Source organism: Rattus norvegicus, chromosome 12 (genome assembly GCF_021556685.1).
Source record: "Rattus norvegicus strain SHRSP/BbbUtx chromosome 12, alternate assembly SHRSP_T2T, whole genome shotgun sequence".
NCBI classification, from domain to species: domain Eukaryota; kingdom Metazoa; phylum Chordata; class Mammalia; order Rodentia; family Muridae; genus Rattus; species Rattus norvegicus.
The window spans coordinates 9,128,473-9,156,392 of record NC_141545.1 but is presented as its reverse complement, the minus strand read 5'-3'; the positions used below and the strand labels follow the sequence as shown (position 1 = coordinate 9,156,392).

At 49.7% G+C, this 27,920-nt stretch overlaps 3 protein-coding genes and 1 long non-coding RNA gene across 7 annotated transcripts; 2 read left to right on the top strand and 2 right to left on the bottom strand.

Annotated features, from left to right (window-relative positions):
• The first annotated feature begins 3,791 nt into the window (after nucleotides 1-3,791).
• Timm44 (translocase of inner mitochondrial membrane 44) lies at nucleotides 3,792-20,495 on the top strand. Of its 2 annotated transcripts, NM_017267.3 has the most exon segments (13): nucleotides 3,792-3,857; nucleotides 5,390-5,488; nucleotides 9,881-10,051; nucleotides 11,439-11,519; nucleotides 11,801-11,950; nucleotides 12,037-12,176; nucleotides 12,470-12,555; nucleotides 13,163-13,255; nucleotides 13,344-13,468; nucleotides 14,782-14,832; nucleotides 18,130-18,219; nucleotides 19,604-19,714; nucleotides 19,977-20,495. In NM_017267.3, coding segments are annotated over 13 exon segments (1,362 nt in total). In that variant the 5' UTR covers nucleotides 3,792-3,812; the 3' UTR covers nucleotides 20,097-20,495.
• Nucleotides 14,229-14,840, bottom strand: LOC148002108 (uncharacterized). The gene is made up of 2 exons (XR_015634541.1): nucleotides 14,750-14,840; nucleotides 14,229-14,356 (listed from the first exon to the last, which is right to left on the bottom strand). It is a non-coding gene; the product is annotated as an uncharacterized LOC148002108 (long non-coding RNA).
• A 504-nt stretch (nucleotides 20,496-20,999) lies between the features above and the next one.
• On the top strand, nucleotides 21,000-22,609 carry Ctxn1 (cortexin 1). Its single transcript, NM_001109935.1, is given in 2 exon segments — nucleotides 21,000-21,213; nucleotides 21,615-22,609. A coding segment is annotated over 1 exon segment (249 nt). The 5' UTR covers nucleotides 21,000-21,213; nucleotides 21,615-21,632; the 3' UTR covers nucleotides 21,882-22,609.
• A 1,467-nt stretch (nucleotides 22,610-24,076) lies between these two features.
• Snapc2 (small nuclear RNA activating complex, polypeptide 2) lies at nucleotides 24,077-27,262 on the bottom strand. 3 transcript variants are annotated; one of them, NM_001415804.1, is given in 5 exon segments: nucleotides 24,077-24,810; nucleotides 24,940-25,321; nucleotides 25,765-25,833; nucleotides 25,988-26,107; nucleotides 26,734-26,992. In NM_001415804.1, coding segments are annotated over 3 exon segments (771 nt in total). In that variant the 5' UTR covers nucleotides 25,828-25,833; nucleotides 25,988-26,107; nucleotides 26,734-26,992; the 3' UTR covers nucleotides 24,077-24,484.
• Nucleotides 27,263-27,920: the final 658 nt, after the last annotated feature.

Below are 27,920 nucleotides of genomic sequence, written 5' to 3'. Positions count from 1 at the left end.
GCCTACGCTATAGGCTACAGGGTTCCAGCTTTCTCAGCCTCTTCCCAAATCCCCAAAAGAAGCTGTATTAGAAGCCCAGACTTTAACAAACTTGTACCCACTACCCCTGTGTTCTTCTAGTCTGACGCTGGAACAAGACTGTGTGCTATCTAGTGTTTTGCCAACTTGGCACAAGCTATTGTTATCTGGGGAGAGGGAACCTCTGTAGTATTAATAGTTTAATAAATCCTAGTGCAGTGTTCTTCCCGCCACAGACCATTTATGTTCTCAAATAAAAGACACACACAGCCTTTATATTTAATATACCTTAAATAGCACAATAGCTGGCAGCTGCCTAACCCCCATACTGTTAGAATCTACCTCCCACAATAACTCTGAGTTACTACTGACTAATTTCTATGCTCCATCTTGGCTGCTCTGATTCTCACTCCTGCACATTCTTCCATGGCCTCTCTCTCACCTCTCCTATACACTCTCAAGCATGGTGACTACCTCTTCTCCCATGGCTGCCACTCTCCTCCTTCCTCCTGCTTCCTCCCAATCCCAAGCTTGGGAACTCTAAATCCTTCTTTTCTCTCCTTTTCCCAGCTATTAGCTGCAGGCATCTTTATTTAACAATCAGAATTAACTGGGGGCAGGAAGCTACTGCTGATTCCAAATCTTGGCGGCCAGCACTTAGCATTAGAATACAAGCAGCATTAGGCCAACCTACTATAAACCTCAACTGAAAAAACCTCCATCAGACTAGCCTACAGGGAAGTCTGTAGATCATTTCTCGGTGATTGATGTTGGAGGGTCCAGTGCACTGTGGATAGTACAGTTCTTAGTTGTAAACGGGAGGTAGCTGAACAAGCCTGGGGGAGGGAGCCAGTAAGCCATGTTTCCTTTAGTCTCTCAGCTTCTGCCTCCAGTTGCTGATCTGACTGCTTCATGATACAGTGACCTGAGAACTGTAAGGTGAGATTAAACCTCTCCTCCCAATGTCTTATCACAATAGAAAGCAAACTAGGTCAAAGTTTCTCACAGAAAACCAAAGTAGAAGCCTTTTCCACTTACTTTCTCCTAAGTGTGATTTCCTGAGAGACAAGTGTGTCTATCCACAAAGTCTGGGAATATATGTTTCCTAGTGTCTACTTGCCTCTTTTTCATTATTTCGTATTGTAAATTCATTAGTAATTAATAGAACTGGCAAGATGGCTCAGTGGGTAAAGGTGCGTCCCATCAAGCCTGACAATATGAGTTGGATACCTGGAATGTACATGGTGGAAAGAGAGATCCGATTCTCAGCTTTTCTCTGACTACATGCGCGCGCACACACACACACACACACACACACACACACACACACACACACACACACGAGAGAGAGAGAGAGAGAGAGAGAGAGAGAGAGAGAGAGAGAGAGAGAGAGATTAAGAAAAAATTGTGAAGACCATCATCAGGCTAGCACCCACATTGAGGTTCACAAGGGTCAGGGGTTGGGGATTTAGTTCAGTGGTAGAGCACTTGCCTAGCAAAGTGCAAGGCCCTGGGTTCGGTCAAAAAACAAAAAACAAACAAACAAACAAAAAAACAAACCTCAATTTCAGAGGATCAAAACTTTTTTTTTTTAAAGATTTATTCATTTCTTATATATAAGTACACTGTAGCTGTCTTCAGATACACCAGAAGAGGGCATCGGATCTCTTTACAGATGGTTGTGAGCTACCATGTGGTTGCTGGGAATTGAACTCAGGACCTCTGGAAGAGTAGTCGGGTGCTCTTAACTGCTGAGCCATCTCCCCAGCCCTCAAAACCCTTTTCTAGCCTCCACAGGCACTGTATGCCTGTTGTGCACATACAAACACCCATACATATCAAATAGAAGTTTTTTTAAACGAAGAGTTTGATCTTCTTTGCTAATTTAGAAATACTACATAAACAATGTGGTGGTGTAAACCAGAAATTCCAGCACTTGCCAGACTGACATATAAGAATAAGTTTGAGATTTATGTACGTAGGCTACATAAGACCCTGCCTTTGGGGGAAGGAGCTTCTGTGAGACATTGGGTCCTATAAAACACTAAATTATGTATGTATATATGTATGTATTATGTATGATGTCATTAAGAACCGAAGTCCTCTAATTTCTCTCTGGTGGATTCTAGGCCTGTACATTCTAGCCAATCCCTTGTGTCACCCAGGAATGCATTCTGTCGCTGTGCTGTATCTCCAACATGTTTTTTGTTTTATGTTTTCAAATATGTTTGTTTTCTTAGCATCTTTAAGAAGAATAATCTAATACCCAAGACTGATGTCTCAAATGTTTAAGGCTTAGCATCTTAGGAACTGACCATTTTCCAGAGATATAATCTCATAGTAGGATAGTCACTGGTCCTATCTCTAGTTTTCTCCAGTGAAAGCTGCCTCTTTTTAAAGGGATGAAATATCCTAAGTGCATGGTTTATTATAACTTCCGCAGGGCAGAGGCATTCCTCCATGGCCTTCCCTCATGTCTACGACCACAAACAGCACGGTCACTTTACACTACTTTCTCCTCTTGGCCATATCTTCTAAATCCAAAATATCATGGAGGTGCCAAAATAACAAAGACCTGTGCTTTTTAAAGTAAGATGGACCCGTTTAATTGAACTAATGGAGGACTAGACCCCAGTTAGCCAGTGTTAATTATCCTTTTCTGAGCCAGAACTAACAGGTGTCTCCCTACATCACTTAAAGAAGAGGTTTGAAATTCTTTTTTTTTTAAATTTTATTTATTTTATGTACACTGTAGCTGTCTTCAGACACACCAGAAGAGGGCATCAGACTCAACACAGATGGTTGTGAGCCACCATGTGGTTGCTGGGAATTGGACTCAGGACCTCTGGAAGAGCAGTCAGTGCTCTTAACCGCTGAGCCATCTCTCCAGCCCCCGAGGTTTGAAATTCTTGCTCTTAGAGCAACTTGCTTACTAGTAGGTCAATCCATCGTTGTCAAGTACATCTAGAGTTAATCAGCTTTGGCTAGTTTTCAACTAAATATATTTTCTAGCTCACCCACCTACATGCCTGTCTCTAACACTACTACCATTGTCCTGTCTCAGAGCTGGAAATGAGACTCACTTGGTAGGTTGCTTGTTTAGTATGCACAAGATCCTATGTTCCATCCCCTGCAGTGTGCATAAACCTTCTGTCATGGTGCACAGCTGTCATCAAACTTGGGAGGTGGAGGCAGAAGGACCCAACATTGAGAAGTGAGCCATCCCAATTCTGGACTGAATCCTCCTGCCTCTTTGTAGTCTTCTTAATTTTATGTGTATAGGTAATATTGCAGCATGTATGTCTATGCGTGCCTGGTGCCCTTGGAGGACAGAAGAGGGCATCGGATCCCCTGAATCTGGAGTTATAGGCAGTTGTGAGCCACCATGTGGGTGCTGAAAAATGAACCCGAATTCTCTGACAGAGCAGCCAGTGCTCTTAACTGCGGAACCATCTCTCCAGTCCTCTGTCCTTTCGTGATTCCTACCCTAACATGGATGGTCTCACACAAACGCCTTTCTCCCTGAGCCTCAACCAGAGGCTTACCTATCATAAACTCTGTCCCCTTTCCAGGCTGGATCGCAGAATTCCTGGTGTCCTGAACTAGAAGAGACTTGGACCTGTCCAAGTTTGTCCATTTTCAGGCCCTACATCACAGAAGGCCAATCGTGTTCCTTTCTCCTCTACCGCCTCCCCTCCCTCGGGTTTTCCCAGGCTGGTGCTTCTGCTCTAGACCGTCGCAGCTGATGACGCGATCGATGAGCGACGTAGGAAGGTCACACGGGCTTTTCCAACATGGCGGCCGCAGCTCTGCGGGGCGGCTGGTGCCGCTGTCCGCGGGTGAGCAGACTCGTGGGGCTGGTAGGGCAGAAATAAGGGGTCTGGACGCTCGGCTTTTAAAACTTCCTTCTCTTCATTCCCTGATCTCTCGTGGTTTTTCCTATGGGTTCCACGGTTGGGTTAGGGTTCGGTCATTGGGTCAGCCGAGGCTTAGGAAAGTAGCAGGAAGGCCTTAGGGCGGGAACTGATCCCCCATCCCCTCTTCCCCCGCATCCAGCCGTGATGCGCGAAGCTGCCCGGGAACTGGTCACCTCTCACCTGTGGATCTGTTCCCTGTGGATCTGAGTCCGTGGTTTCTGGGGGAGACGATGCCCCGTTGAGAAAACAGCTTGATGGAAGTTTTGGATTTTTTTTTTTCTTCAAAGTGACATTCACAGTTCGCGTTTGAATGTCAAGTTCTCTGCTTAGAGTGTGTCCTAAATCGCCACTCCTAAAGATCAGTGTGGAAGTGTGGGAAATAATTCATGCTCTGGATAAGACCTAGAACTCTTGATTTAGGTTAATGCCTGTTATACACACTCAGAATATAGTTCTTTGTAGTACCATTGTATAACCCAGTTTCTTTAGGTTAAGGAACCAGAAACTCAGGTTAAGCAATCTGCTCATAGCCCTGGAGCTACTAGGTTGCTGATCTGGTCTAAAGCCCAGATCAGTATGATTCCACCATCGACTATTAGGAGGAAGGAAAATGTTAAACCAGTTATACTCCCAAGAGCAACCTTCAGTAATTATAGCCATATTTGTATGCATTTGGACCTTGAGAACTTGTTTGGAGGATCTACATGGGAAAAGCAGATATATGCTTGACCAAAGAAAAGTCATCCTCTTTGACTAAGTGTGCAACTTTGGGAAGAATACACACAGAGCTGTAAGGGAGGAAGCGGGAAAAAATGAGACTAACCAGCTAGATCATCCAAATCAACCCTCACAGTCAGTTGGGTGACAAATGATACAGCCTGATCCTCTTCACTTCTGAACCTGCGTGAGTTTCAGATGTCACCAGTGATTAAAAAGTGGAGAAGAAAAATTGGTAAAACAAAAAGAGCATTCAGTTTCAGTGAACCCATGCTGGACACGACTGCACACAACTACAGTTCATCATTTGGTAGGATCAACAAGGGCCTTCGTCATGCGGTTACTTGGTTCTTTGCCCAGAGGGGCTCTGCATTTAGAAACAGACCAGGGTATTGCAGGTCTGTTTCATAGTTTTTCCCTGTACCAAGAAGGTACTGGTTTGTCTCAGAAAGTTCTCATCTGTCGCTGTTGGAGAGAGGCAAAGGTGGAGCAGGCTTCATTAAGTAGTGGGTCATAATCTTATGTTTATGCTGCTTTCGTGGTTTCCTGATACCCATCCATGTTCTCCCTGGTTTCATGTGTGGGACTAAGTGCTGGAGGTGCAGATGCAACATACTCTCTTTCTACCTAATTACAGTGGCTTCTCAGATGAAGTTCAGGTCAGCACCTGACTCGGGGTGACCCTCAGAGTTACCCTCCTTTCTGAATGGATCTTTCTCTTTTTCTTAACCTGTTAGAGGTGCCTAGGCAGCGGAATACAATTTCTCTCCAGTCACAACCTACCCCGTGGTGGTTCAAGCTACCAGATAAGCCGGCCAGGAGGAGAGCTGACGCTGGTGAGTGACCCAGGAAGCCAGGCGGCAGACCCCAAGAGAGGTCTGGAAACAAGTCAGGCCAGCACTGCCACTTCAGGGAGTGTGGTGTGCTTAGGGCCTTCAGAATTACAGAGAGCAGCAGACCTTGGTTCTGAATGTCCTGGGATAGGCTCAGTCAGCCTCCTGTTTTCTTTTGCTAGCAACAAGGCACTTTTACCTCACAGAATAACACATCCACTTAGCTGTGATTGCTAGAAAAGGCATCCTATATCCTGTATCAAATTCTGTTCTCCCTCTCTGGCTTCTGTCTGTTTGAGTTTCTCACTAAGCATGGGTGTTTAAATATGGGAATAGAGTCACTTCATCTTGCCTTGGGTGTGTCAATGACTGAGTCCTCAAGTATGCATGCCAGCCAGAGCTCCTCAGCTTCTTCCTGACCCTGTCCTGCAGCCATTCTAGGAGTGGGACAGTTTCCCGTGATTCCGTCCCCTCTGTTGTTTCCCCTTGTGGATTGATAAGACCTAAGGAGGCAGTCAGCCTTCAGCCACTATACCAAGCCTGACATGCATCAACTACACATGGCCACTCCCATTGACTTTTCTTTCATTTGAAAGATAAAATGTCATATAGGGGGTTGGGGATTTAGCTCAGTGGTAGAGCGCTTGCCTTGCAAGCGCAAAGCCCTGGGTTCGGTCCTCAGCTCCAAAAAAAAAAAAAAAATGTCATATAACTCAAGCCAGCCTCTGTGTAGCGAGGAGCCCCTGGTCCTCTTGCTTCCATCTCCTAAGTACTGCAGTTTCAGGTGTGCAAGACCTACAGTTTTGTGAGTGTGCGAGTGTGTGAGTCTATATTTGAATGTTTGTGAATGTGAGTTTGTGGCCTTGCTTTGGTATCTTACTTTTGACAGACTTTTATCTTTTAGAGCAGTTTTAGGTTCACAGGAAAATTAAAAGGGGTGGGATGTGGCTCAATTGTTAGAGTGCTTTCCTAGCAAATAAAGCTTTAGATTCTGGGTTGGGGATTTAGCTCAGTGGTAGAGTGCTTGCCTAGCAAGCGCAAGGCCCTGGTTTCGGTCCTTAGATCCGGGGAAAAAAAAGCTTTAGATTCTATAACATAGCATATACTAGACTTAGTGGTGCACAATTTTCATTCCAGCATTCTGGAAATAGGGGCAGGAGGGTCAGGAATTTATGGTCATCCTTATCTACTTAGCAAGTTAGAGGCCAGTCTAGGCTACATGAGATCTTGTAATAATAAATAGAGTAGCCTAGGCGTCGTGATGCATGTTTTTAATCCTAGTACTAGCTGGAGGAAGGTGGAGCTCTAAGGTCTAAGCTATCCTGGTCTACTCTACATAGAGAGTTCCAGGGTAACCAGTACTTCACAGCGAAACCCTATCTCAACAGATCCTCCCTTTACCCCCAAAGAACAAATAAAATTAACTAATAAAAAATTAGCAAAAGATGCTGAGTCTCCCTGGCCACCTTCTCCCCTTTCCTGCTCACAGGTTCCTGTTGGTCATTGTGGCTGACACTGTTATAGCCAGAGTGTATAAGCTGTTAGCATCTGACTCTGGTTACTTCAGGTCTGTGTCTGTGTTACACATTCTGTGAGGTTCTCATAAGTGTACAAGGAGTTGTCTCTATTAGTGCAGAGAGAATACAGAATAGTTTCACTCACTGGGCATGGTGCTGCAGATCAGTAATCCCTAGCACTTGGAAAGTGGAGCAAGAACTTCAGATGTTCAGCAACCCAGCAAAGTCAAGACCAACTCCCTATCTCAAATCAAAGTCCTCTACATAAATAGTAAGAACAGAGGCCGGTGAGATGAGTGTGTGGGCAAAAGTGGTTACTATACAAGCCTCAGGACCTAAGTTCAATCCCTGGAACCCCCTTCTCAAGTTTCCGTGTGATCTTTACATACAAGCCATGACAATACACCCATCATTGTCAGTCACTGTCCTGAGTGAGCCTCTGCTTGTTCATCCATCCTTCTTTAGACCCTTTGACAAACATCAGTACTTTTACTGTCTTGGAGTTTTGCCATTTTCGGAATAGCACACAGTTTGTGGCCTTTTTATATGGTCATAGATCAGTTGATGTATGTATGTTTATATGTATGTATATGTATGTATGTATGTATGTATGTATGTACGTACGTACACAGTGTTACCTTCAACCTGGGAGAACACTCACAGCCAAGGAAATACAGAAGAAACTAGAGGGACAGTGCTCATCAGCCCCCCTGGGCTAATGTTTAGCCAGCCTTATTATACACCCCAGGACTCGCCTCCTTGCCCAGGCAATGGCTCTATCCACTGTGGGCTGGGGAACATCCTACATTAATTATTAATCAAGATATTCCCCCAATAGGCCAGTCTGGTCTGGACAATCTCTCAACTGAGACTCCTTTTTCTGGTGATTCAAGTTAACAGTTACAAGTAACTCTCAACTAGAAGTACCTGACACAGTGTAAATACTATGTCAGTAGTTGCTATGCTGTGATTTTAGGGAATAATAAAAATAAAACAGGGCTGGAGAGATGGCTCAGTGGTTAAGGGCACATGCTGCTCTTCTTGAGGACCTGAGTACATCCGTTAGCTTTTTTTTTTTTCTGCCTGTAACCCCAGTTCCAGGGTAGTCTGACACCTTTGAGCTCTGTAGCCACATGCATTCATGTGCACATACTCACCTCTGCCTACATATGATTAAAATAAAACAAATAAATCTTGAAAAAGAAAACCAAACCTCCATGTGTTCAGTTTTGGGTTTTTTGTTTTTGAGACAAGGTCTTGCTATGTAGCCTGGAACCTGTGATGTAGACCAAGTTGGCCTCAAACTCACTAAGATCCAAACCAGGTTTAATTGCAAAATCTCCATAGATGAGCCTCTTTTTTGTCAACATTGTTGTTTCTTGAGCTTAGTTTTTGTTTTTTGGGGTTTTTAAAATTTATTTATTTATTTTATGTATGTGAGTACACTGTTGCTCTCTTCAGACACACCAGAAGAGGGCGTCAGATCTCCATTACAGATGGCTGTGAGCCACCATGTGGTTGCTGGGATTTGAACTCAGGATCTCTGGGAGAGCAGTCGGGGTTCTTAACCGCTGAGCCATCCCTCCAGTCCGAGCTTAGTTTTTAAACATTACTATTATTTAGAGAGGAGCGTGTTTGTGCCACACTGTGTGTGTGGAGGTTAGAGGACAACTTGAAAGAACCTGCTCCTTCCACCATGTAGGTCCCAGGGATGGAACTTGGTCTTTTGAGTGCTGGGATTACAATCTGTGCCACTGTACCTGGCTCAGAAGCTTGCTTTGTTTCTACTGTACAGTTATATAAGGCCATTGAATGCAAGTATGTGACTGACTTCTAACATATTCCTCCCCCAATACTCTTCTCTATTTTTCTAAGATTTATTTATTTATTATATATGAGTACATTGTAGCTGTTTTTTCAGACACACCAGAAGAAGGCATCAGATCCCATTACAGATGGTTGTGAACCACCATGTGGTTGCTGGGAATTGAACTCAGAACCTCTGGAAGAGCAGTCAGTGCTTTTAACCACTGAGCCATCTCTCCAGCCTCCTCTTCCTTTTCTTGACCCTCCCCCTAGTCTCTTGTATCCCCAGCTTTGACTGTACTTCTCTCTCTCTCTCTCTCTCTCTCTCTCTCTCTCTCTCTCTCAAACACACACACACACACACACATACACACACACACAAACACACACACACAAGTTGTTTGATGTAGCTACAAAATCTCACACCCACATCTGAGCAAATGCACAAAGTATTTGCCTAAATCTGGCTTAAATTTACTTCATATGACTTCACATGGCTATTTCCAATTGTATCTATTTTCCAGAACAGCATATCACTTGGTTCTTTCCCCTAGACATCTTTTTTTCTTTACATAACTCTGGCTGTCCTGGAACTCACTTTGTAGACCAGGGTAACCTTGAACTCAGATCTACCTGGCTTTGCCTCCCAAGTGCTATAATTAAAGGTGTGTGCCACCATATGCAGCCATAACTTCATTCTTTATGGCTGAAAACCTCCATGTCTTTGTCCATTTCTCTGTTGTTAGACACCTAATGTGGTTCTGTGTCTTACATATTGTGACTAGTGTGGCAGTGCACGTTGCTAAGCAAGTTTTTACTTTTGACTTGTGGTTGATAATATCAGTACATAGGAACCTGAGAACATATAGGCCTTATAGTGTAATTTATCATGGGTATTCCTGTAATTCAAATTCTGTTATAGTAAAAGAGACATCTATTCACTGTTAAACACCACTGTCAACAGAGGGGAGGAAATCGGGCACTCAATGCTAACCAGATGTTACCGTGTGTGCCTTGCTTTTCAGTGCCTTGCTCTTAATGTTTCTTTTCTTCAATTTTATATTCCTTCTAGACTAAATCTTATTCTTCTGGGAGCAGAAAAGGGTTTTTGTCAGGCTTGCTAGATAACATCAAACAAGAATTAGCCAAAAACAAAGAGATGAAAGAAAGTATAAAGAAGTTCCGAGATGAGGCCAAGAAACTAGAAGAGTCGGATGCCCTTCAGGAAGCCAGAAGAAAATATGTGAGTATCTCTGCCCCATCTTTAGTCCCTGGACCAGAGCCACTGGGGAAAGGCAGCAAGTCACAACACTGATTCAAAAACATCAGAGCAGGAGCGGGTGGCCTAGGCCTCCTGACCTTGCAGGGTTCTGTGTGTGTGGCACTGTAGTTAGCTAATCCAAGAGTGGTCACTCAGTTTGGCAAACCCGTGCAGCTCTGTCTCCAGCACTGTAGATGGCACAGCATAGTCACCAAAGTAATTCCTTTTGGGAAAGCTCCAAGACATCCCAGAAAGACAGCTGTATCATGTGACTCGTGACAGCTTAGAGACAAAATGCTAATAAGAAAAATGGGGCATAATGCTGGTGTCATTCAGTGCTTGCCGCTGTCTCTTCTTTTGTGTGTGTTGTGTGTGTACACGTGCACATTTATGTGTGTGAAGGCCAGTGGACAGTGTCAGGTATCTGTCTGCCTTTACTGGTTGCTACCTTAGTTTTTTGTAGGGTCTTTCCCTGAGCCTGGAGTTCACTGAACTCTGTTGAACTGGCCAACAGTGAGCATTAAGGATCCACCTGTCTCCGCTGCCTGGAATCGTCACCTCAGCCTGCTCCAGCACTGCACTACCTGCCTCGACTCTTTATTTCACATGACTGTCTGCCAATGAGCACCTGAGCCTTAGGGTGCAATGCTCTTAGCCGGGGTCCTCTGCATTTGGTTCTATTGTTCCCACCAGTTCCAGTTCCCCCAGGACTGCCTTTCCCTTCTGCGCACTTCCAAGCTGTTTATTTGGAGGACACTCCTTGTGTGGCTTTAGCCTGATGAAAGATGGCCTTGTCCCATCAGTAAAGAATGAGTTATCTGGGAACAGAGCAGGCCAGGGACCCAAGATTGAACTATAGAAATAAAATGGCTTTGATGAGTAGGGGCTTGGCAGAACCATCTCTCTCCACTCAGAGAAAAAGACCCAGGGCTTGGGGATCCCATGTTCTGGAGGTAGCTACCAAGTGGACAGGCATGGGTGTGGTTTGAATAGGTATTACCCCCATAGACTCATGAGTTTGAATGCCTAGCCCATAGAGAATGACAGGATTAGGAGGTGGTGTTGGGGGAAGTATGTCACTCTGTTGGTTGGGCTCTGAGGCTCAGATGCTCAAGCTTGCCTGTTGTGGCAGATTCAGAGGCAGACCCCTACCTGTATGCACCATGCTCCCACCGTGAGAGTGACAGGCTAAACCTCTGTAGTGTCTTCACTACAGTGTCTCATGCTGTCTCTTCATAGCAGTAAACCTAAGACAGTGGGGTTGAAGCTCTTCACAGAGTTTAAGCAGCCAGTGCTCCTGGGAACCTTTAAGTAGATGATCAAGTTCACTATTATATCCAAATAAAAGGAGGGAATTCTTTGATCCTAGAAAACCATCGAATCAGAAACTGTGCGAACTAGTGAAGCAATAAAGAAGAAGCTCGGAGAATTGACAGGCACAGTGAAGGAGGTAAGGCTGAGGCTGACCTGGCAAGGACTGAAGGTAGAATGGAAGGGACTCTCCACCCAGTTCAGGGGACAGGTAGATGTGGCTCCTCTTAGATGGACAGTGTCCAGTCCGTGCTAGGTTGGGCTTCCTCTCAGTTTTGATAGTTGTTTCTCATGGCTGTGAATCCCCGTCCACTCGTGCTGTTCTAGGGAGAACCTGAACTGTGAGGGGAATGCAGTGTTATTCTCAGGGCTGTGCTTCAGACCTGTGCAACATCCTCCCCTCTGTCTCTGTCTCAGTAGAGTCTTGATGAAGTCAGTAAGAGTGACCTTGGCCGCAAGATCAAGGAAGGAGTAGAAGAGGCTGCCAGGACAGCCAAGCAGTCAGCAGAGTCAGTGTCCAAGGGCGGGGAGAAGCTGGGCAAGACGGCGGCCTTCAAAGCCATCTCCCAGGTGAGTGAGCCTGGCTCAGGCCAGGCAGGAGTAGGGACCCGGCCAGTGGTGGCTCTCAGCAACCATAGGCCTGCTCTCCCCTGCAGGGTGTAGAGTCGGTGAAGAAGGAGATTGATGAGAGCGTGCTCGGACACACAGGGACATACCGCCGGCCTGAGCGGCTCCGGAAAAGGACAGAGTTTGCTGGAGCAAAGTTCAAAGAAAGCAAAGTGTTCGAGGCTAATGAGTAGGTCCCAGACAGGATCCTGAGTGGTCCTGACCAACTGGTGTCTTTTTTTCAAGGTCCCCTGGGAGGGGCCCGTACAAATGTGCTTTTCTCTCGGGGTCCTGGCTCCCTGCAGAGAACTGGGGTTTGAGAGAAAAGGTGAGGGAAAGAGAAGAAAGAAAACTACAGCTGCAGCTCCTGGATTTGGAGCCATTATCTACCTGCTATCCTCCCACTGGTCCAAGGAGGGTGTGGGGCCTAGGGTGACCTCTGTGGGGCTAGAGTTCACTCTTGCTGCCTGCCTTTTTCCACAGGGAAGCATTAGGGGTTGTGCTACACAAGGACTCCAAGTGGTACCAGCAGTGGAAGGACTTCAAAGATAACAATGTTGTATTCAACCGTGAGTGTGGCTTGCCTGCTGGGTCCTGAGCAAGACAGTGGCAACAGATCCTAGCTGTGTACTAGAAAGAACCCCACTTTATAGAAGGAAAGATGGATCAGACAGGGTTACACACCTCCTCAAATCTACCCACCCAGCTAACCATAGATCTCGTCACTAAGAGACTATAGGTCCAGCCCTCAGAGAACAGTTATGTTGTCAGGAGCCCTGGGATTAACAGAGGTGGTGTCAAGACCTGGGCAGACTCTGGGACTGCTCTTTCCTTTGAGCCAGCCACAGGATTTCTCCAGGGGTTGAGCAGGAGAGCCACTGGCTACTTGCTCTCATCCCTTCTCCTGTGAAGACCCCTGGAGGCCGGGATGTCCTCTGTAGGGTAGCAGGCATCCCAAGGTTTATACAGCCTCAGAGGCTATAGCTGAGTCTCTGCCTTTCGCAGGTAGGTGGATAGATGATCCACATTCTGAAGTGTGGGCAGGCTCAGGCCCACAGATGGCTTGCCTAGAACTGACCCGTGTCAAGAAGAGGAGTCTTGCAGGGAGTTCTCAGAACTGGAGTCAGGGTATTTCGTCAGAAGGCCCCTTCCTCTAGCTCCTGTATGTATCCATAGGCTTCTTTGAGATGAAGATGAAGTATGATGAAAGTGACAATGTTCTTATCCGGGCATCCCGGGCCTTAACCGACAAGGTCACTGACTTGCTGGGTGAGTGTGACTTCAGGGCCATTCTTTCTTCTCTGGCTGCAGCCAGGTCGGGCAGCTAAACGCTAACCTGAGGGCTCCTCTCCTGCAGGAGGTCTTTTCTCAAAGACAGAAATGTCAGAGGTGCTCACGGAGATCCTGAGAGTGGACCCAACCTTTGACAAGGACCGCTTTCTTCATCAGTGTGAGACTGACATTATCCCCAACATCCTAGAGGTGCGAGCTGCAAGCTGTGGCGGGGCCCTGACCTGCTGGACCTCCTCCCCATTCCGGGTGGCACCCTAGGAATGCGTCTAGATTACGTCAGAACTCAGTTACTGAGGCTGATTTCTGAGCAGATACTTAGCCTCTGGTGCATCTGCAGCCAGGTCGCAGCCTGGGAGCAGTGTCTCTTGGCCTTCCCCAGCTATGGAGGCCTGTGTCCTGCCATGACAATTAGGGTTCTCAGAAGGGAGCGCTGGCCTCCTCCTATGCTGTGCTGGCTCCACCGATAGCTGTGGGGGGTTCTTGCCTTTTCCATGGGGCATGGTAACTCCAGGTTGGGTTTCTCTGTTTTTATGGTTAACAGTCATGACTCTTGTCCCTGAAGCTCTATATTGTGCCTCCTGGTAAGGTGTTCCTAAAGCCATTTCCAGAGATTCCTGGGAACAGACCAGGAGCCCCAGCTTTTCAGGCACTGGGGAGAAGCAGACAGCTAGTACATTCTCATTCAGCCCCAGGGCACCTGGGTCAAGAAGAGCCAAGAAGGTCTGGAGCCACTGTCTCTGGCAGTCCTGGCATTTGGTCTCAATTGTTCTTGCCTCTTTGGTTTGTAAGCCAAGAGAATGAAGCTTGTTCAAGTCACAGAGCAGCACAACTGTCTTGGCTGGTTGTCTGTCTCTACCTCTCTGAAGCACTCATAAGAATAGGGCAGGATTTGAGGCAATCCTACTCGGGTCAGGCCAGGCCCTCATTGCACCCTTTTCAATACCATGAGAAAGCCCACCAACCCCCAGGCCCTCTTCCTTCCACTTACCTCCTATGGTTTATCCTCTTCTCTCTCTTTCCAACTTCCCAGCTCCTTCTCATTCTTTGGGCAGGACTGAGAGGAAGGGGCGAAGAGAGCTGTCACCAAGAACAGCAAGTGTCACCCAGGCAGCCTTTTAGGGCTGCATCACAACTGTTTCTTGCTCACTCTCTGGGCACCTCCCTCACAACTACTTCACTCTGTAGCCTGCCTGATTCTAACTGTCCAAAGCCTAGTCCTCAGGAAGGTGTACCTGGAAGGCAGCTCCTCCACCTTGAAGACTCCCCTGCTCCCCATGTCCCCTGTTCTCCTTGTCTTGCACTCAGAAGACCAGAGCCACAGGAAGATAAGTGAAGGGACTTGTCTACTCCCACTCAGGACACCCACGGCTGCCTGTCACCTAACTGTCTCTTCCCCAGACCCAAGCTGGCGGGTGGGGCTCTGAGGCTCCAGGGAAGGCTGTTGCATTCTGCTGCAAAAGGCTCACTCACCTTCTCATGCTTATTTCCTTTTCCCGACTTAGGCCATGATTTCCGGGGAACTTGACATTCTCAAAGACTGGTGCTATGAAGCTGTGAGTACTTCTTCTCTCTTCAGCCACAGAGCAAGGCAAAGCAGAAATCAAACACTGTCAGTAGGGCTAGGGTGCGTCTCAGGCCCAGGCATTGTTGTAGCATGTATCTTGGGTTCCATACCCAGTACGTGTGCATGCAGAGTGTATGCACATTTATGTGTGTATGCAGGCAAGTGCATCTGGAGGCTTGAAGATTGATGGTGGTTGATGACAGTTACCCTTCACCTTAAATGGCGGCAGGGATTCTGCTGAACCCAGAGCTTGCTGTTTCAGCTGTCCTGGCTAGCCAGCTTGCCCATGTGCTCCCTGTTCCAACCCACTGGGCACTGGATTTACAGACAAAGCTTCCACATCTCTCCACCTTTTATGGGGTCTTGAGATCCAGGCTCCTGTCAGTTCTCAAGCTTGCATAGAAAGTGCTTTACCAGCTGAGCTATCTCCCCAGAACCCAGAGACCGGTTTGGGTTAAAGAGAGTCACAGAAGTGATTCTTTTTTTTTTTTTTTTTTTTTTGTTCTTTTTTTTGGAGCTGGGGACCGAACCCAGGGCCTTGCGCTTCCTAGGTAAGCGCTCTACCACTGAGCTAAATCCCCAACCCCCACAGAAGTGATTCTTGACACAGATATAAAATTTCTGTTGTCTGTTTTCTGCCCAGCGTAAGTGACAATGATCAGGACCCCATGCAGGATGGCCTGGGATGCACAGGTTGCCGGCTTCACATTCAGGAAGGTGATAGAAGAGCTCACTTGAATGTATGGAGTTTCCCTGGCACTTCTGAGCCCCATACATGGTAGTGACAGGTGCCTCAAGGCGATTATGAGAGTTAATTGTGAATACTTCAGTATTCAGTATTCCCAGCAGGTCCTCCCTGTAATAAGATAATGTAACAAATATTAAAACAGAAATGTGGGTAGACTTCCTGTCGCGCGGAGGAAGGACATTGTGTCCTGAGAGGCCCTAGCTGCTTCCCAGAGTCAGGGCTCGAAGTTCCCAGGGTCGTGGTGAGCGCAGGCTGTGGGGAGGCCCGTGTCTGCACTGTGAGCACATGCTGTCTGCTCTTTCCTGGCAACCTCTCTGTCCCCATGGAACTCCTGCTCTCGTCTGCTCTGCTCTGGCCACCTTACCTCACCCTGCTGCCTTCTGGCTCTGTCTCTCCAGGCAGGGTTGTGGGGTTTTTGTTTTGTTTTGTTTTTCTTCCAGCTTCTTTGTGTGAAGCAATCTAGAGCTGTTTTTTGGCTCATCCAATTCTGTGCCAAGCTCACAAACAACTTGGGAAAAGCAGAGGAGAAGATCTGTCAGATTCTCTTTTTAAATACTCCCCTGCACTGGTGACTAAGCCAGTGGGCATTTAGGAGAGAGAGTTTTCTTCCTCCTTTCTCCTCCTTTGGAACCACGAAATCGTGGCTGATCTCTCTCCAAGAATGGCCTGATACCCCCTAGAACACAGCTGAAAGTCTAGTTGCTCCCAGTGAGGTGCTTTTAAAATGTTATCTTGAAGAAACGCTGGATGTGGGGCATGGCACTATTTTTAGTGCTTACCTCACATGCCAGAAGCTATGAGTTTGATACTCAGTACTGCACACGCCAGGTGTGGACACAACTGTCTACCATCGGAGCACTGGGGAAGTAGAAGCAGCAGAGTCATCTTTTTTAAAGATTGATTTATTATACATATATATATAAAATCATTCTTTCTACATGTGTGCCTGCAGGCCAGAAGAGGGCACCAAATCTCATTACAGATCGTTATGAGCGACCACGTGGTTGCTGGGAATTGAACTCTGGATCTCCAGTCCCAGAGTCATCTTTTGCTACATAGAGTTTACAGCCAGCTTTAGCTACATAAAGCCCTTATCTCTATAGCAATGAACCACAGAAACCCACTAGGTAGGGTTGGCACTGCTTTTGTGTATTATGTGTTTGTGGGTTTGTGCCACAATGCATGTGTAGAGGCCATAGGACAATCTCAGGTGTCGGTCCTCATCCCTTACCTTGTCGGGACAGGGTATCTCGTTCACCACTGTGTGCACACCATGCTAGCTAGGCAAGAGCTTCCAGAGATTCCCCTGTCCCCACTTCCCATTTCACTACAAGGACGCTGAGGTTACAGACGTAAATGCCCAGCTTTACATGGGTTATGGAGATTTAAACTCAGGTCAGAAAGTGCTTAGTCCACTGAGCCTTCTCCCCAGCCTAGCACTGCTGTACCCATGCTGCTCCCTGCCTAGCACTGCTGTACCCATGCTGTTCTCCCCAGCCTAGCACTGCTGTACCCATGCTGTTCTCTCCAGCCTAGCACTGCTGTACCCATGCTGCTCCCTGCCTAGCACTGCTGTACCCATGCTGCTCCCTGCCTAGCACTGCTATACCCATGCTGTTCTCTCCAGCCTAGCACTGCTGTACCCATGCTGTTCTCTCCAGCCTAGCACTGCTGTACCCATGCTGTTCTCTCCAGCCTAGCACTGCTGTACCCATGCTGCTCCCTGCCTAGCACTGCTGTACCCATGCTGTTCTCTCCAGCCTAGCACTGCTGTACCCATGCTGTTCTCTCCAGCCTAGCACTGCTGTACCCATGCTGTTCTCTCCAGCCTAGCACTGCTGTACCCATGCTGCTCCCTGCCTAGCACTGCTGTACCCATGCTGTTCTCTCCAGCCTAGCACTGCTGTACCCATGCTGCTCTCCCCAGCCTAGCACTGCTGTACCCATGCTGCTCTCCCCAGCCTAGCACTGCTGTACCCATGCTGCTCCCTGCCTAGCACATCAGTTATGCCCACATCACTTACGTCCAGAACACCTTCAAACCATGTTCTGTCTTAGTTGCCTCCAAGCTGAAACTGTTCCCATGTGGCCACATGCCCCTCTGGCTCTTAGGGAGTGAAAGGTGGCACCTCAGTGTTCTGTGAGAGATGCCACTCAAGCAGTGAGTTCTAGGGCCCACAGGTTTGGGACAAATCCTGGAAAAGACATCTGATTCCAGGCCAAGACTCCAGGGGAGGCTGGGAACCGTAGAGATCAGCCAAGAGTCCCCCAGCTTACCCTGGGAGTGTACTCTGGATGATGCTGTGAATTACCTACTACACTGATTAATACTGCTCCTACTTGGAAGTAGGCTCTTTCCATAATGAGAAGTGTGCGGGTCTGGCCAGCGAAGGAAGAGTGGCAGCCTTCTGAGCTTGGACCTGTGCTCTTGGCTTCTGCTGGTCTGGATGCTAGGGCACAATAAGGAGGCTGTAACGGTGGTTGTGACCCTGCCCCTATCAGTGGCTAACTGTGTTGACATATTGCCTTTCATTGCAGACCTACAACCAACTGGCCCACTCTATCCAGCAGGCCAAGGCTCTGGGCCTCCAGTTCCACTCCCGGATCCTGGATATCAGCAATGTGGACGTAAGTCACCCCCGAGGACGCAGTCAGAGTGAAGCACAGCGGACATAGCTATTAAATGAAGCCAGGACACTGCTGATTCCCACCACTCAAGGCAGGAAGATTTTGAGTTTAAGGTCAGCTTAGGCTACAGAGTGAGTTCCAGGCTAATCTAGGTAACCTTATGACACAATTTCAGAAGAAAACGTAAGAAGAAGCCTGGAGATGTATGTCAGTCGTAGAGCATTTGTAAGGCACCAGGGCTGAATTCCTAGTATGTAGCAAACAACTGTGTTGACCCAAAGTTCCCATCTACTGCGGTGGAATCCTAAGTGAATTCCAGCCAAACGACGTGGCTTTAGTGAGTGATTGCTCGATGTTTGCTTGGTTTTCAGAGGGCTGGTCTGTACTTGTGTGCACATATTAGCACACATACTACTCATACAAAGAATGAAAAGTAAAAAGAACGAACTTGTATGCAGTGAGCCAGGCGTGGAGACACACAGCTAGAATTAAGCACTCTAGAAGTTGAGGCAGGAGGATCCTAAAAGCTCAAGGGCAATGTGGGCTAAATACCTTTATTGTAAAATAGACTTTGTTAGTGGGCATGGCGGTTCAGACCTATGATCCGAGCATTTGAAGGCTGAGGCAGTGGAATTCAGGGCCATTCATATCTATAATGAGTTCAGTCCCAGCCTATGTTACCTGAGATCTTGGGTCAAAATAAAAGTAGGCTTTGCTGGGCTGGGGATTTGGCTCAGTGGTAGAGCGCTTGCCTAGGAAGCGCAAGGCCCTGGGTTCGGTCCCCAGCTCAAAAAAAAAAAAAAAAAGGAGGCTTTGCATTGGATAATTTTGCTTACATGCAGGCCAGCATATTTGGTAGGAAGCTTATTACATTTGGTATTTTAGTGAGTTTTTGATAATAATTTCAAATGTGTTTATCAAGAGGCCACTCATCCTGCAGCCAGTAGCACCTGTGTTGGGCAGGCAGCGAGCGTTGCCGAGGCCTCCAGTGCCCTTGAGCTCCATTGGCAGTGGTGCTCCTGCCTCTGCAGCATGGGCCCCTGACTGGCAGTGCAGCTTCAGTCATCAGGACTTCTTGCCTTATGGGAGCTGCAGGCCAAGTGGAGCCAACTTCCTTCCTCTACCCCTTGGCCTTTGTGAGCCTGCATGGACCCAGTGTGGAAACAGAAATTCCACTGTTGAAGGCCTGGAGTTGTTGATGAGAAGGAGCTCACTGGGAAAAAAATCACTCCTCCAAAGTGGGGAAGGGCAGTACCATACGTTTAGCGGAGCAGAGTGTTAGACGTTTTGCCTACAGAGGGCAACTGTGGCTCTGCATGTCCAGGGCTGTGAGTATGGGGTGGAGATATACTATTCTAAGGCCCACACTCCGTGTTTCCTGCAGCTGGCCATGGGCAAGATGATGGAGCAGGGCCCCGTGCTGATTGTTACCTTCCAGGCCCAGCTGGTGATGGTGATCAAGAACCCCAAAGGCGAGGTGTTTGACGGTGACCCGGTGAGTGGAAGGGAATGAGGCTTGGGATAGCTTCTCCTTCCCTGTGCATGCCTCCCCTGCATAGACCCCAGCAGGGCCAGGCAGGTTCTGGAGTTGGAGAGTAGCACAACTAGGAGTCAAGACCTTTTCGTCTGACCAGTGACCAGAGCCAGCAACCCCGGCACCCCTTCCTATGGCCCCTCCTAGATCCTTGCCTGTCTCCCTCAGTAACCCCTCTGTACACCCACCAAGCCTGACCCCTAACCCTGCTGGGTCTCCACAGGACAAGGTGCTGCGAATGCTGTATGTGTGGGCACTCTGCAGAGACCAGGAGGAGCTCAACCCTTACGCTGCCTGGCGCCTTCTGGACATCTCAGCCTCTAGTACAGAGCAGATCCTCTGAGGGCAGCAATGGAGTCTAGGCAGCTCCGGGCTAGACCATCATGGGGCAGACACACAGAAACACTTGGGCACATCTGATACAGCTGTGAACTGGCTTCTGCCCCAAGTTCTTCACGACAGCTGTGAAACCAGCTGGACAAGGAAAGAGCTTGGGGTGTCTAGCAGGAGGGGGAATGTTTCCCAGAGTGTCACAGGGGGGATACTGGCAGTGTCAGAAGGCCCCAGCCCAGGACTCCTGTGGGGTGAGGCCTGGCCTGCTGTTCTGAGTAGTCCACTGGCTTTGCTTGCCAAGCCACTTTAGGTCCTTTTTTTTTTTTTTTTTTTTTTTAAATCAGTGCTCTTACTTCCTGTACATAGCCTAAGATCTGAACATAATAAAACACCAGAGCGCAGAAGAGCAGTTTGAACTGTCTCAAGTGTACATCTCTGCTGGGAAGGGTGGGACTGAGGGCCTGTCACAGACCTTCTAGGTCAGTAAAGGATGGTAGCAAGAGTGCTGCTTCCTCAAGCCAAGACCCTGCCCTTTTGTGGAAAAATAAACATTCCAGTTGTCTGGGGTCTCTGTTGAAATGGGGGTTTCCTGAGACTGAGCAGCTTAATGCTAATAGACAATGTTTGGGGGCATCAGGGTCCTTTAAAAAGAGACTGGTGAAAGGGGTTGGCCGGAAAGAATAGGGATACAAGCATTGAGGTCAAGGTGAGGCTTCCGTGCCAGAGGCTAGTAACTGCCCCTGGCCTGGCGAGGTCCTGGGTGCTCTAGGAGCTGGAAGCTAGGGTCGTCAGAGCTGACACGGTGGTGGGAAGTTCCAGTCTCCGGATAGGCAGGCCGGGGCGGGGTCACAAGCCCAGGCACCGCTCCTTACACTGCCGCCACCCCCTCGCAGCCCCGCCCCCGTCGCCATGGGAACAGCCGCGGCGGCCCGGCTGGCGCGCGGCTCTCCATCCTCGCTCGGTCTCCACCGCTCCAGGGGCGGATGGGGTGGGCTGAGCCGGGGCTGCCACAGCCTCCGCCACTACCGCCGCCACCCGGGGAAGACCAGAGCAAAGCAGCGCACGAGTCCCAAGAAAGAGAAAGAGAGAGGGGCTGCAGGGCGGCCGGTCCCCGTCTAGGACCAAGGGTGAGGGGGGCGCGCTGTAGCCCGGGGAGGCGGCTACGGTGGGGGAGGGGGTCTTGGGCCTGGGAGAACAAAGGGAGCGGGGCGGGGACCAGTTCCAACAGTGCAGCTCTGGTCTGTCCCAGTGCGTTCGCACCTGTTGTGCGCGGGCTGGGCAGATCTAAGCTGACCTGTCCCAGCTCTCAGCGACCCCACCTGCGCGCACCGCTGGAGTTGAGTCCCTGTGTGGCTGTAGCGGCAGAGCGCACAGGCGGGGCATGGGCGTAGCCCGGAGACGACAGCAGGGATAGGGATGATGCTGTGAGATACAGCAAAGGGGCGACTCCAGAAGGGGTGGATGGAGGTGCAGGAAGGGCATAGCCTCATCCCCGCGGACCCCGGGGTGGGTACCCCTCTCTCCGCAGAGCGCGGCGATGTGAGCTATGAGTGCGCCGTGGACACTGTCACCGGAGCCGCTGCCGCCATCGACGGGGCCTCCGGTGGGCGCGGGCCTGGACGTCGAGCAACGCACGGTGTTCGCCTTCGTGCTCTGCCTGCTCGTGGTGTTGGTTCTGTTGATGGTGCGCTGTGTACGCATACTGCTAGACCCCTACAGCCGCATGCCCGCCTCGTCCTGGACCGACCACAAGGAGGCGCTTGAACGTGGGCAGTTCGACTATGCGTTGGTGTGATGAGGAACCAGTCCCGGGCAGGTCCTTAGAGAGATCCCACAAGGGTCGGCCCCGTGGAGGGGTGCCCCCAGCCTGGACTGCGCTCAGGGTTATGCCTAGATGCCCTAGCTCAGAGTTGAGGGCGTTCGGAGAAGTCCAGCCCTTACCCACCTTAACCACCCATCTTCCATCCTGGCCAGGCCAGAACCCCCCACCTGGTGCCTTTATCTGCCCTGTCCCCTTCTCTACACACTCATCCTCAATGCTGATCCCTCAACACTGAATCCCTAGTGAGCGAAGCACCCGGCACCAACCTCAGCCTTCCCCAACAACCAGGCATGTTACATCCTTTCCTGGGAATGCGGACTCCTCTTATCTCTTATTCCTTTCCCCCTGTTATGGTCATCAGCAGTGTCAGTGCACTTCTTGAGTTCTGGCCCTGGCAGGCAGGCTCTCTTCGACTCACATTGGACACTGCCTACCTATAATGCACGGTACAGCCTGCCCCAGAGACAGACCCCAAAACTCCACCATGGCTGCTGCTTGTGTTGATAATGTCTGGCACTTTATGTGCAGGAGTACAAGGAGGCTCATTCCCTTCCCAGACCCGGCCCCAGCACAGGTTAGAGTGCCTTTCCTTTGCCCCACCTCTCCTATCTCCCCCCATGTCCCCATGCCCTTCCCTGCCTATCACACCTCCCTGGCTCTGAACGGTGGTGATGATAATAAAAACTATTATTGAGTGCTTACTGCGTGTGAAGCGGATTGCTGAGTTAGCCAGTCCTGTTCTTAACCTGTTTGCTTCTGAGTGTGACAGCCAAGGAGCCAAGCTCCTGTTAGGATCCCCCATTCTACCAGCCAGGGGACTGGAAGTCCAAGCCCCCAAAATGACCTGCCCCCGAGTCATTGATCTGAAATTAGAATCCAAATCTGCTGTTGCCTTTTAGCTGCTGCCTGATTCGTGCAAACACCCAGTTTCATACACAGCCCTTCATGAAGTAGCTTTGGAGGTGGGGGGCTAGGAGCCACCTCTAGCCCCCTAGCTCATGGTATAGTTGAGTCAATCCCACACAGATGCACTCTTCCTCTTGACCTAAGGAGTCACAGGGGACTGTGGGGCGTTAGCCTAGAGGTTATTGTCCAAAGACCATACCTGCAAGCCCCAAACTTCTGGGCCTGGTCCCTCATCTCCATCAAGTGTCTCAAAAACTGCGGGTTTGGCTTCGTGGGGCTGTGACTAGGGAGTGGGCTGGCTTGGCTCCACGACCTGCCTGGGAGATGTGTTGAGATCCTCAGGGAGCCGTGTGCAATGTGTGTGGGGAGAATTGAGCTTTTCTATAAAAGGAAAGCCGTGCGAAGGCACAGCTCAGGGAACAGAAATTTTACTCTCAACTTGTTAGGCTTGGGGGAGGGTGCAGTGGTGGGAGGGCACCTGTTTCCCCAGAGACCTAGCTCCCCGGCCTGTGCAGACTCCATCCTCACAGAGCAGCTGGAGTTCATGGTGGGAAGGCCTACAGCATAAAGGAGTGAGTGGTCCTGGGGTTCAACGCTACCTCATTACGCCCTGCAGCTCTGAGACCCATACCATCCTAAAGCTCCTCCAGTTCTGCCTCCCTCTTCCCTTTATTTCCAGGGGTAGTTGAGGCTCCAAGACACTTCCAGGGATACCTCCTTCTTCCTCCAGCCCTCGGCCAGTGCCCCTGGGGAGTCCTCCCTGCAGCCAGAGCTTTGCTCCTTCCATCAGGCCACACCGCCAACTCAGTCATCTGCAGATATATCCTTGCTCTGCTCTGAAAACTTACCCCTGACACCTGTCTCCCACAAAGCCAGCCCAGCTTCTCCCTTCCACCTACATCTAAGAGCCATCCACATGGTCACCAAGGAGCCCCTTATGCTGAATTAGGCTCACTCCAGGTAACGACTTTTTAAATTCTTGTAGGTTTGTGAGTGCATGACACAGGTGTACATACTTGTTTATATAGTTTGTGTTCAGTCAAACGACTTTCAGGAATTGGTTCTTCACCTTTACATGATTTCAAGGAATTAATCGCAGACGCCAGGCTTCGTACCAAGTACTTTACCCTTGCTGCTCTCTCACTGGCCCAGGCACCGGCTTTTGCCAGGGACAGCACCATCTTCCCTGGCATTTTGCTCCAACTCCCAAACTGTGTCATTTTGGAGCCTTGCTCTCACCTGTGTCATAGGGGAATCACAGCTAGTTAGATGACAGCTTTATTGAGGGTCACAGGACACCCAGAGAAGGGCGAAGAGGATGGTACAGTGGTCAGTTGAGGTGGGGAGGGTGTGCTGGGGGTGGGTTCGAGTGCCATGCACAAAGGGATGATGATGTGGTACTCTTATGGCAGAGAACCAGGCACAGCGGGGCCAGGGACACTTGCCGCAATCTACCAGCCCAGGAATTCCGCCTTTGTGCAGTCTCAAATCCCCAATAGTTAAACCCCTTCAACTGTGCTTCACTTTCCAGGCTACTAGTGCATGCAGTGTCTGAAGGGCTTGCCTATGGCCGGACACTGTCAGGAAGCCACAATCACGTTCCCAACACCAGTACCAGTGCTGGACAGACGATGTAGAAAGAAACCAGCATAGCCAGCCTGCTGCATCCTTCACCTGGCAGGGGCGAGGGCCTGGCTCAGGAGGTCCAGCGGCACCAGGAATGGGTTCAGTGGGCAGACCCCAGCTGCTTTCCAGGTCAGCCTCGGTTCTGTGGGCTCAGAAGCTTGAGGACTGCCTTGGCCAGTCTCTTCTGGCCCCGTGGAGTCAGTCCCTCCATCTTCAGTCCCCGGCCTGGGCCTCTTTTCTCTATCGAGAGAGGCCTGGGGAGCCGTCAGTTGAGCATATGTTTTAGTCAGATGGTCCACCAGGGCTGTGCAAGGCAGGTGGGGCAGTTCCTCTGCAAGTGACATGAGCAGGTTAAGGACCACGGCGGACTCTGATAGAAGGAAGAGGGAAGAATGAGAGAGGTCACAGTTTTTACATCCCCCCCCAACTACCTCCCCTCCCCCAGACTCTCCCCACACCCACACACAGTATAGCCCCTCTCCTCTCTAGTAGCTCCTACCAACTGCTGAGAGCTCAGGGCCATGGCCACCTCTGGAGGAGGAGGACAGGTATTTGTAGATCTTCTCAAAGTCCACGGCAAAGTCTCTCTCTGTGGAGGATCCAGCCAGGGACTCAGTTGGTGCATCAGGGTCAGGGACAGAGACCTCTGGGACAAGGCCAGAGGTCTCAGGGTTGGTACCGGAGGCCTTAGGTTCAGGGACAGAGGCCTCAGGAGTGGGGTCAGCAGCAGTCATAGGTTCAGGCCCAGAACCTTCAGGGGCAGGATCCTTCTGCGCATCTTGGGTGCTCAAGAACACCAGTGCCCTTCCACAGGCCTTTGTGGGCTTGCCTGGCTTGGAATGCAGGAGGCTGAGAGGTTCCGCAGCAGCAATGGTGAGTACCTAACAGGGAAGCGCCATCGGGGAAGGAAAGGAAGAAGTCTTTCATCTCTCATCGCTAGGCCTAGAATGAGCCCTCCACCTCTGCACACTCGCCAAGTCCTTCATGGCATTCTGAAGGTGACCCACACAAGAGATGGCCATAGATACTATGGCTCAAGTGTCAGTGCCTGCCTGGAGCTACTGACTTTACACCAGGACCCAGGATCCAGATCTATATTCCTTCCTTTCTCTTCTCTTCTCTTTTCTTTTCTTTTGTTTTCAGGTAGTGTTAAGAGGGGCCTGGCAATTCTCTACTCCTTCAAATTTGGAGATTGTATACAATACCACTACCTGACTAAACCTAGTGGCCCTCTACCCCTGGGTTTATTTATTTATAGGACACCCTCGTGCCCTATAGTACACTAGACATACATACACTTAGACCTGCCAAGAGAATTGTTTACCTGGGAGAAAGCTGCAGTCAGGGCTTCCTCCAGTGGGCCTGTTAATTTCTCAGCAAGATCCATCCATACCTGGGTGAAGCCAATTGGTACATGGTCAGTCTAAGGACAAGCCCCGCCCCCCCGGGGGGGGGGAGAGTAAAGAGGGCTCCCAAGTTTTGCCCTTCCTTGTATTCCTCTGACCAGGTTATCCTTGGGCACCCCTCACCTTGCCCTCCTGCCTCACCTCTATGGGGGCTGGGAGCTGTGTCTCTCGATGCCTTGGACCATCTCTGCCACCTGGTTGCACCTTCCGAATAGCCTCTCGAACCACCCGGCCTTTGAGCTGCTGGATAAAGCGACAGATCTGGGGAGGAAGACAGGCTTTCTATGAGCTCAGAAACAGAGGCCTTGTTGTTTCCAGGCACTGCTACTGCTCCCTACCCTGGACTAGCCCAGTATTGTGCATTCCCAAAACTGCTGGGACTTGAGCCAAGGCCTCAGCATGTGACCAGCTACCTAATGAAAATGTAAAAGCTAGGCCTATTCTTGCTTCTTCCTGGGGCTGTAGTTTGCTCTTATAATGAGAACTAGCCTATTCACTTCCACTCCACCCCATTTCCTAGACTCTCACTTCGTACTCACTCTGGTTCCACCCAAATTCACTTCTTTTGTTTGTTTTTGTTAACTTTTTTGAGACAGGGCCTCTCTAAACAGCACCTGCTGTCCTGAAACTATGTAGACAGGGCTAGCCTTGAACTCAAAGAGGTCCACTAGTGAAAGGATCCCAGGTGCTGAGATTAAAGGTGTATACCACCATTCCCGACTACCAACTCTACCTTAATTCATCCTCTATTCTCACTTCCACTCACCCCCACTCTGTTATGCTCAGCCCTCCGATTTTTCCCGCCCACACTCTACAGCTTCACAACTCTCCACAGGCTCACTCCACCCAGTTGTCACACCCCGTCCCCAGCTTTCCCACTCACATACCACCTCTTCATGCTCCACTTCCAGTGTGCTTCACTCACAGAGACCCATAGTCCAGCAGGCAGTCCCGCCCCCAAACCCCCCCACCCCCTGCGCCACAGCTTCCCCAGAGCCTCACTCTAAACTTCGTTGTCACCCCGCCCCTATACAGTCAATATTCCTCCGCATCTCCATAACCCCGCCTCGAATCCCACCCACATCCCCGCCCTAAAACTCCATCTTTCACGCATATCCGGTGCGCCAATGACTTCCGCGACCGTCAACAGCCCCGGAGCTCCACCTTAGCTCGGCCATTCGGCTTCCCGGCCCCGCCCCCAGCACGGGACACCACCTCGGCCTCGCTCCGGCCTCGCAGCTCCTTGGCCAGCTCCTTGGCGTCTGGCTCCGGTTGGCCGCGCCGAGCCTGGAGTAGTCTCAGTAGGTGCCGCATCTCGCGGGGGCTCCAAGCTGTGGGGCCGGTAGCTTCACCTGTGTAGCGTGCGGGGACCTTCCGCCGTCTCTGCGGTGGCTTCATGCCGGAACTCTATGGAGCTCTTTTCTGGTGGGCGGGGCTACGGAGGCCGAAGCGGTCAGACAGAGCACTATGCGTTTGATTTTATAGAGGGGGCGTGGCTCGACCAAGACTGAGGAGGGCAGAGGGACCAGAGTTTTATCTGCGTTTTATGTCACTCATGAGCTGCAGCAAAAAACTTTAAGCCCTAAATTTCCTAACTACGTCATGAAACCCATACTGTGTGCTTTGCTTTTCATAGAGAAGAGGGTAGTGGCCATCAAAAAGTGGTCATTTGTGAGGCAGTGTCTCTCTCCTTAACCCTGGCTGGTCTGGATCTCGATATGTAGACCAAGCTGGTCTCAAACTCACCAAGGTCCTCCCAAATGCTCGGTTTAAAGGCATGCTCCTTCACACCTCGCTCATTTGCTGTTCTTGCAGACAACACGTTTGGATCCTAACACAGACATGGTGGCTCATAACCAACTGCCGTCCCAAGAGCCTCCTTTTGACCTCCCAAGACACCAAGCATGCATATGGTGTACATACATACATAGAAGCAAAAGACATACATCAAAACAAATCAGCCCAGGCTTGCCAGGTGTGGTAACCACTAATCCCAGCATTAGGACTGAGACAGGAAGATCACTGAGTTTACAGGCTAGCCTGGGCTACAGTGGAAGCCTGGCTTGAAAGAAAA

Excerpts from the sequence above, each read along its gene's own strand:
- Timm44 (XM_087578172.1), top strand. The coding sequence starts at position 3,813 with ATGGCGGCCGCAGCTCTGCGGGGCGGCTGGTGCCGCTGTCCGCGG. Across the intron at positions 13,256-13,343 it reads CAAGGTCACTGACTTGCTGG|GAGGTCTTTTCTCAAAGACA; the intron begins GTGAGTGTGACT and ends CCTCTCCTGCAG. Across the intron at positions 13,469-14,781 it reads TTATCCCCAACATCCTAGAG|GCCATGATTTCCGGGGAACT; the intron begins GTGCGAGCTGCA and ends TTCCCGACTTAG.
- Snapc2 (XM_087578194.1), bottom strand. Across the intron at positions 25,322-25,764 it reads TGACTGCAGCTTTCTCCCAG|GTACTCACCATTGCTGCTGC; the intron begins GTAAACAATTCT and ends CTTCCCTGTTAG. Across the intron at positions 24,811-24,939 it reads CCCTGAGCTCTCAGCAGTTG|AGTCCGCCGTGGTCCTTAAC; the intron begins GTAGGAGCTACT and ends TCCTTCTATCAG.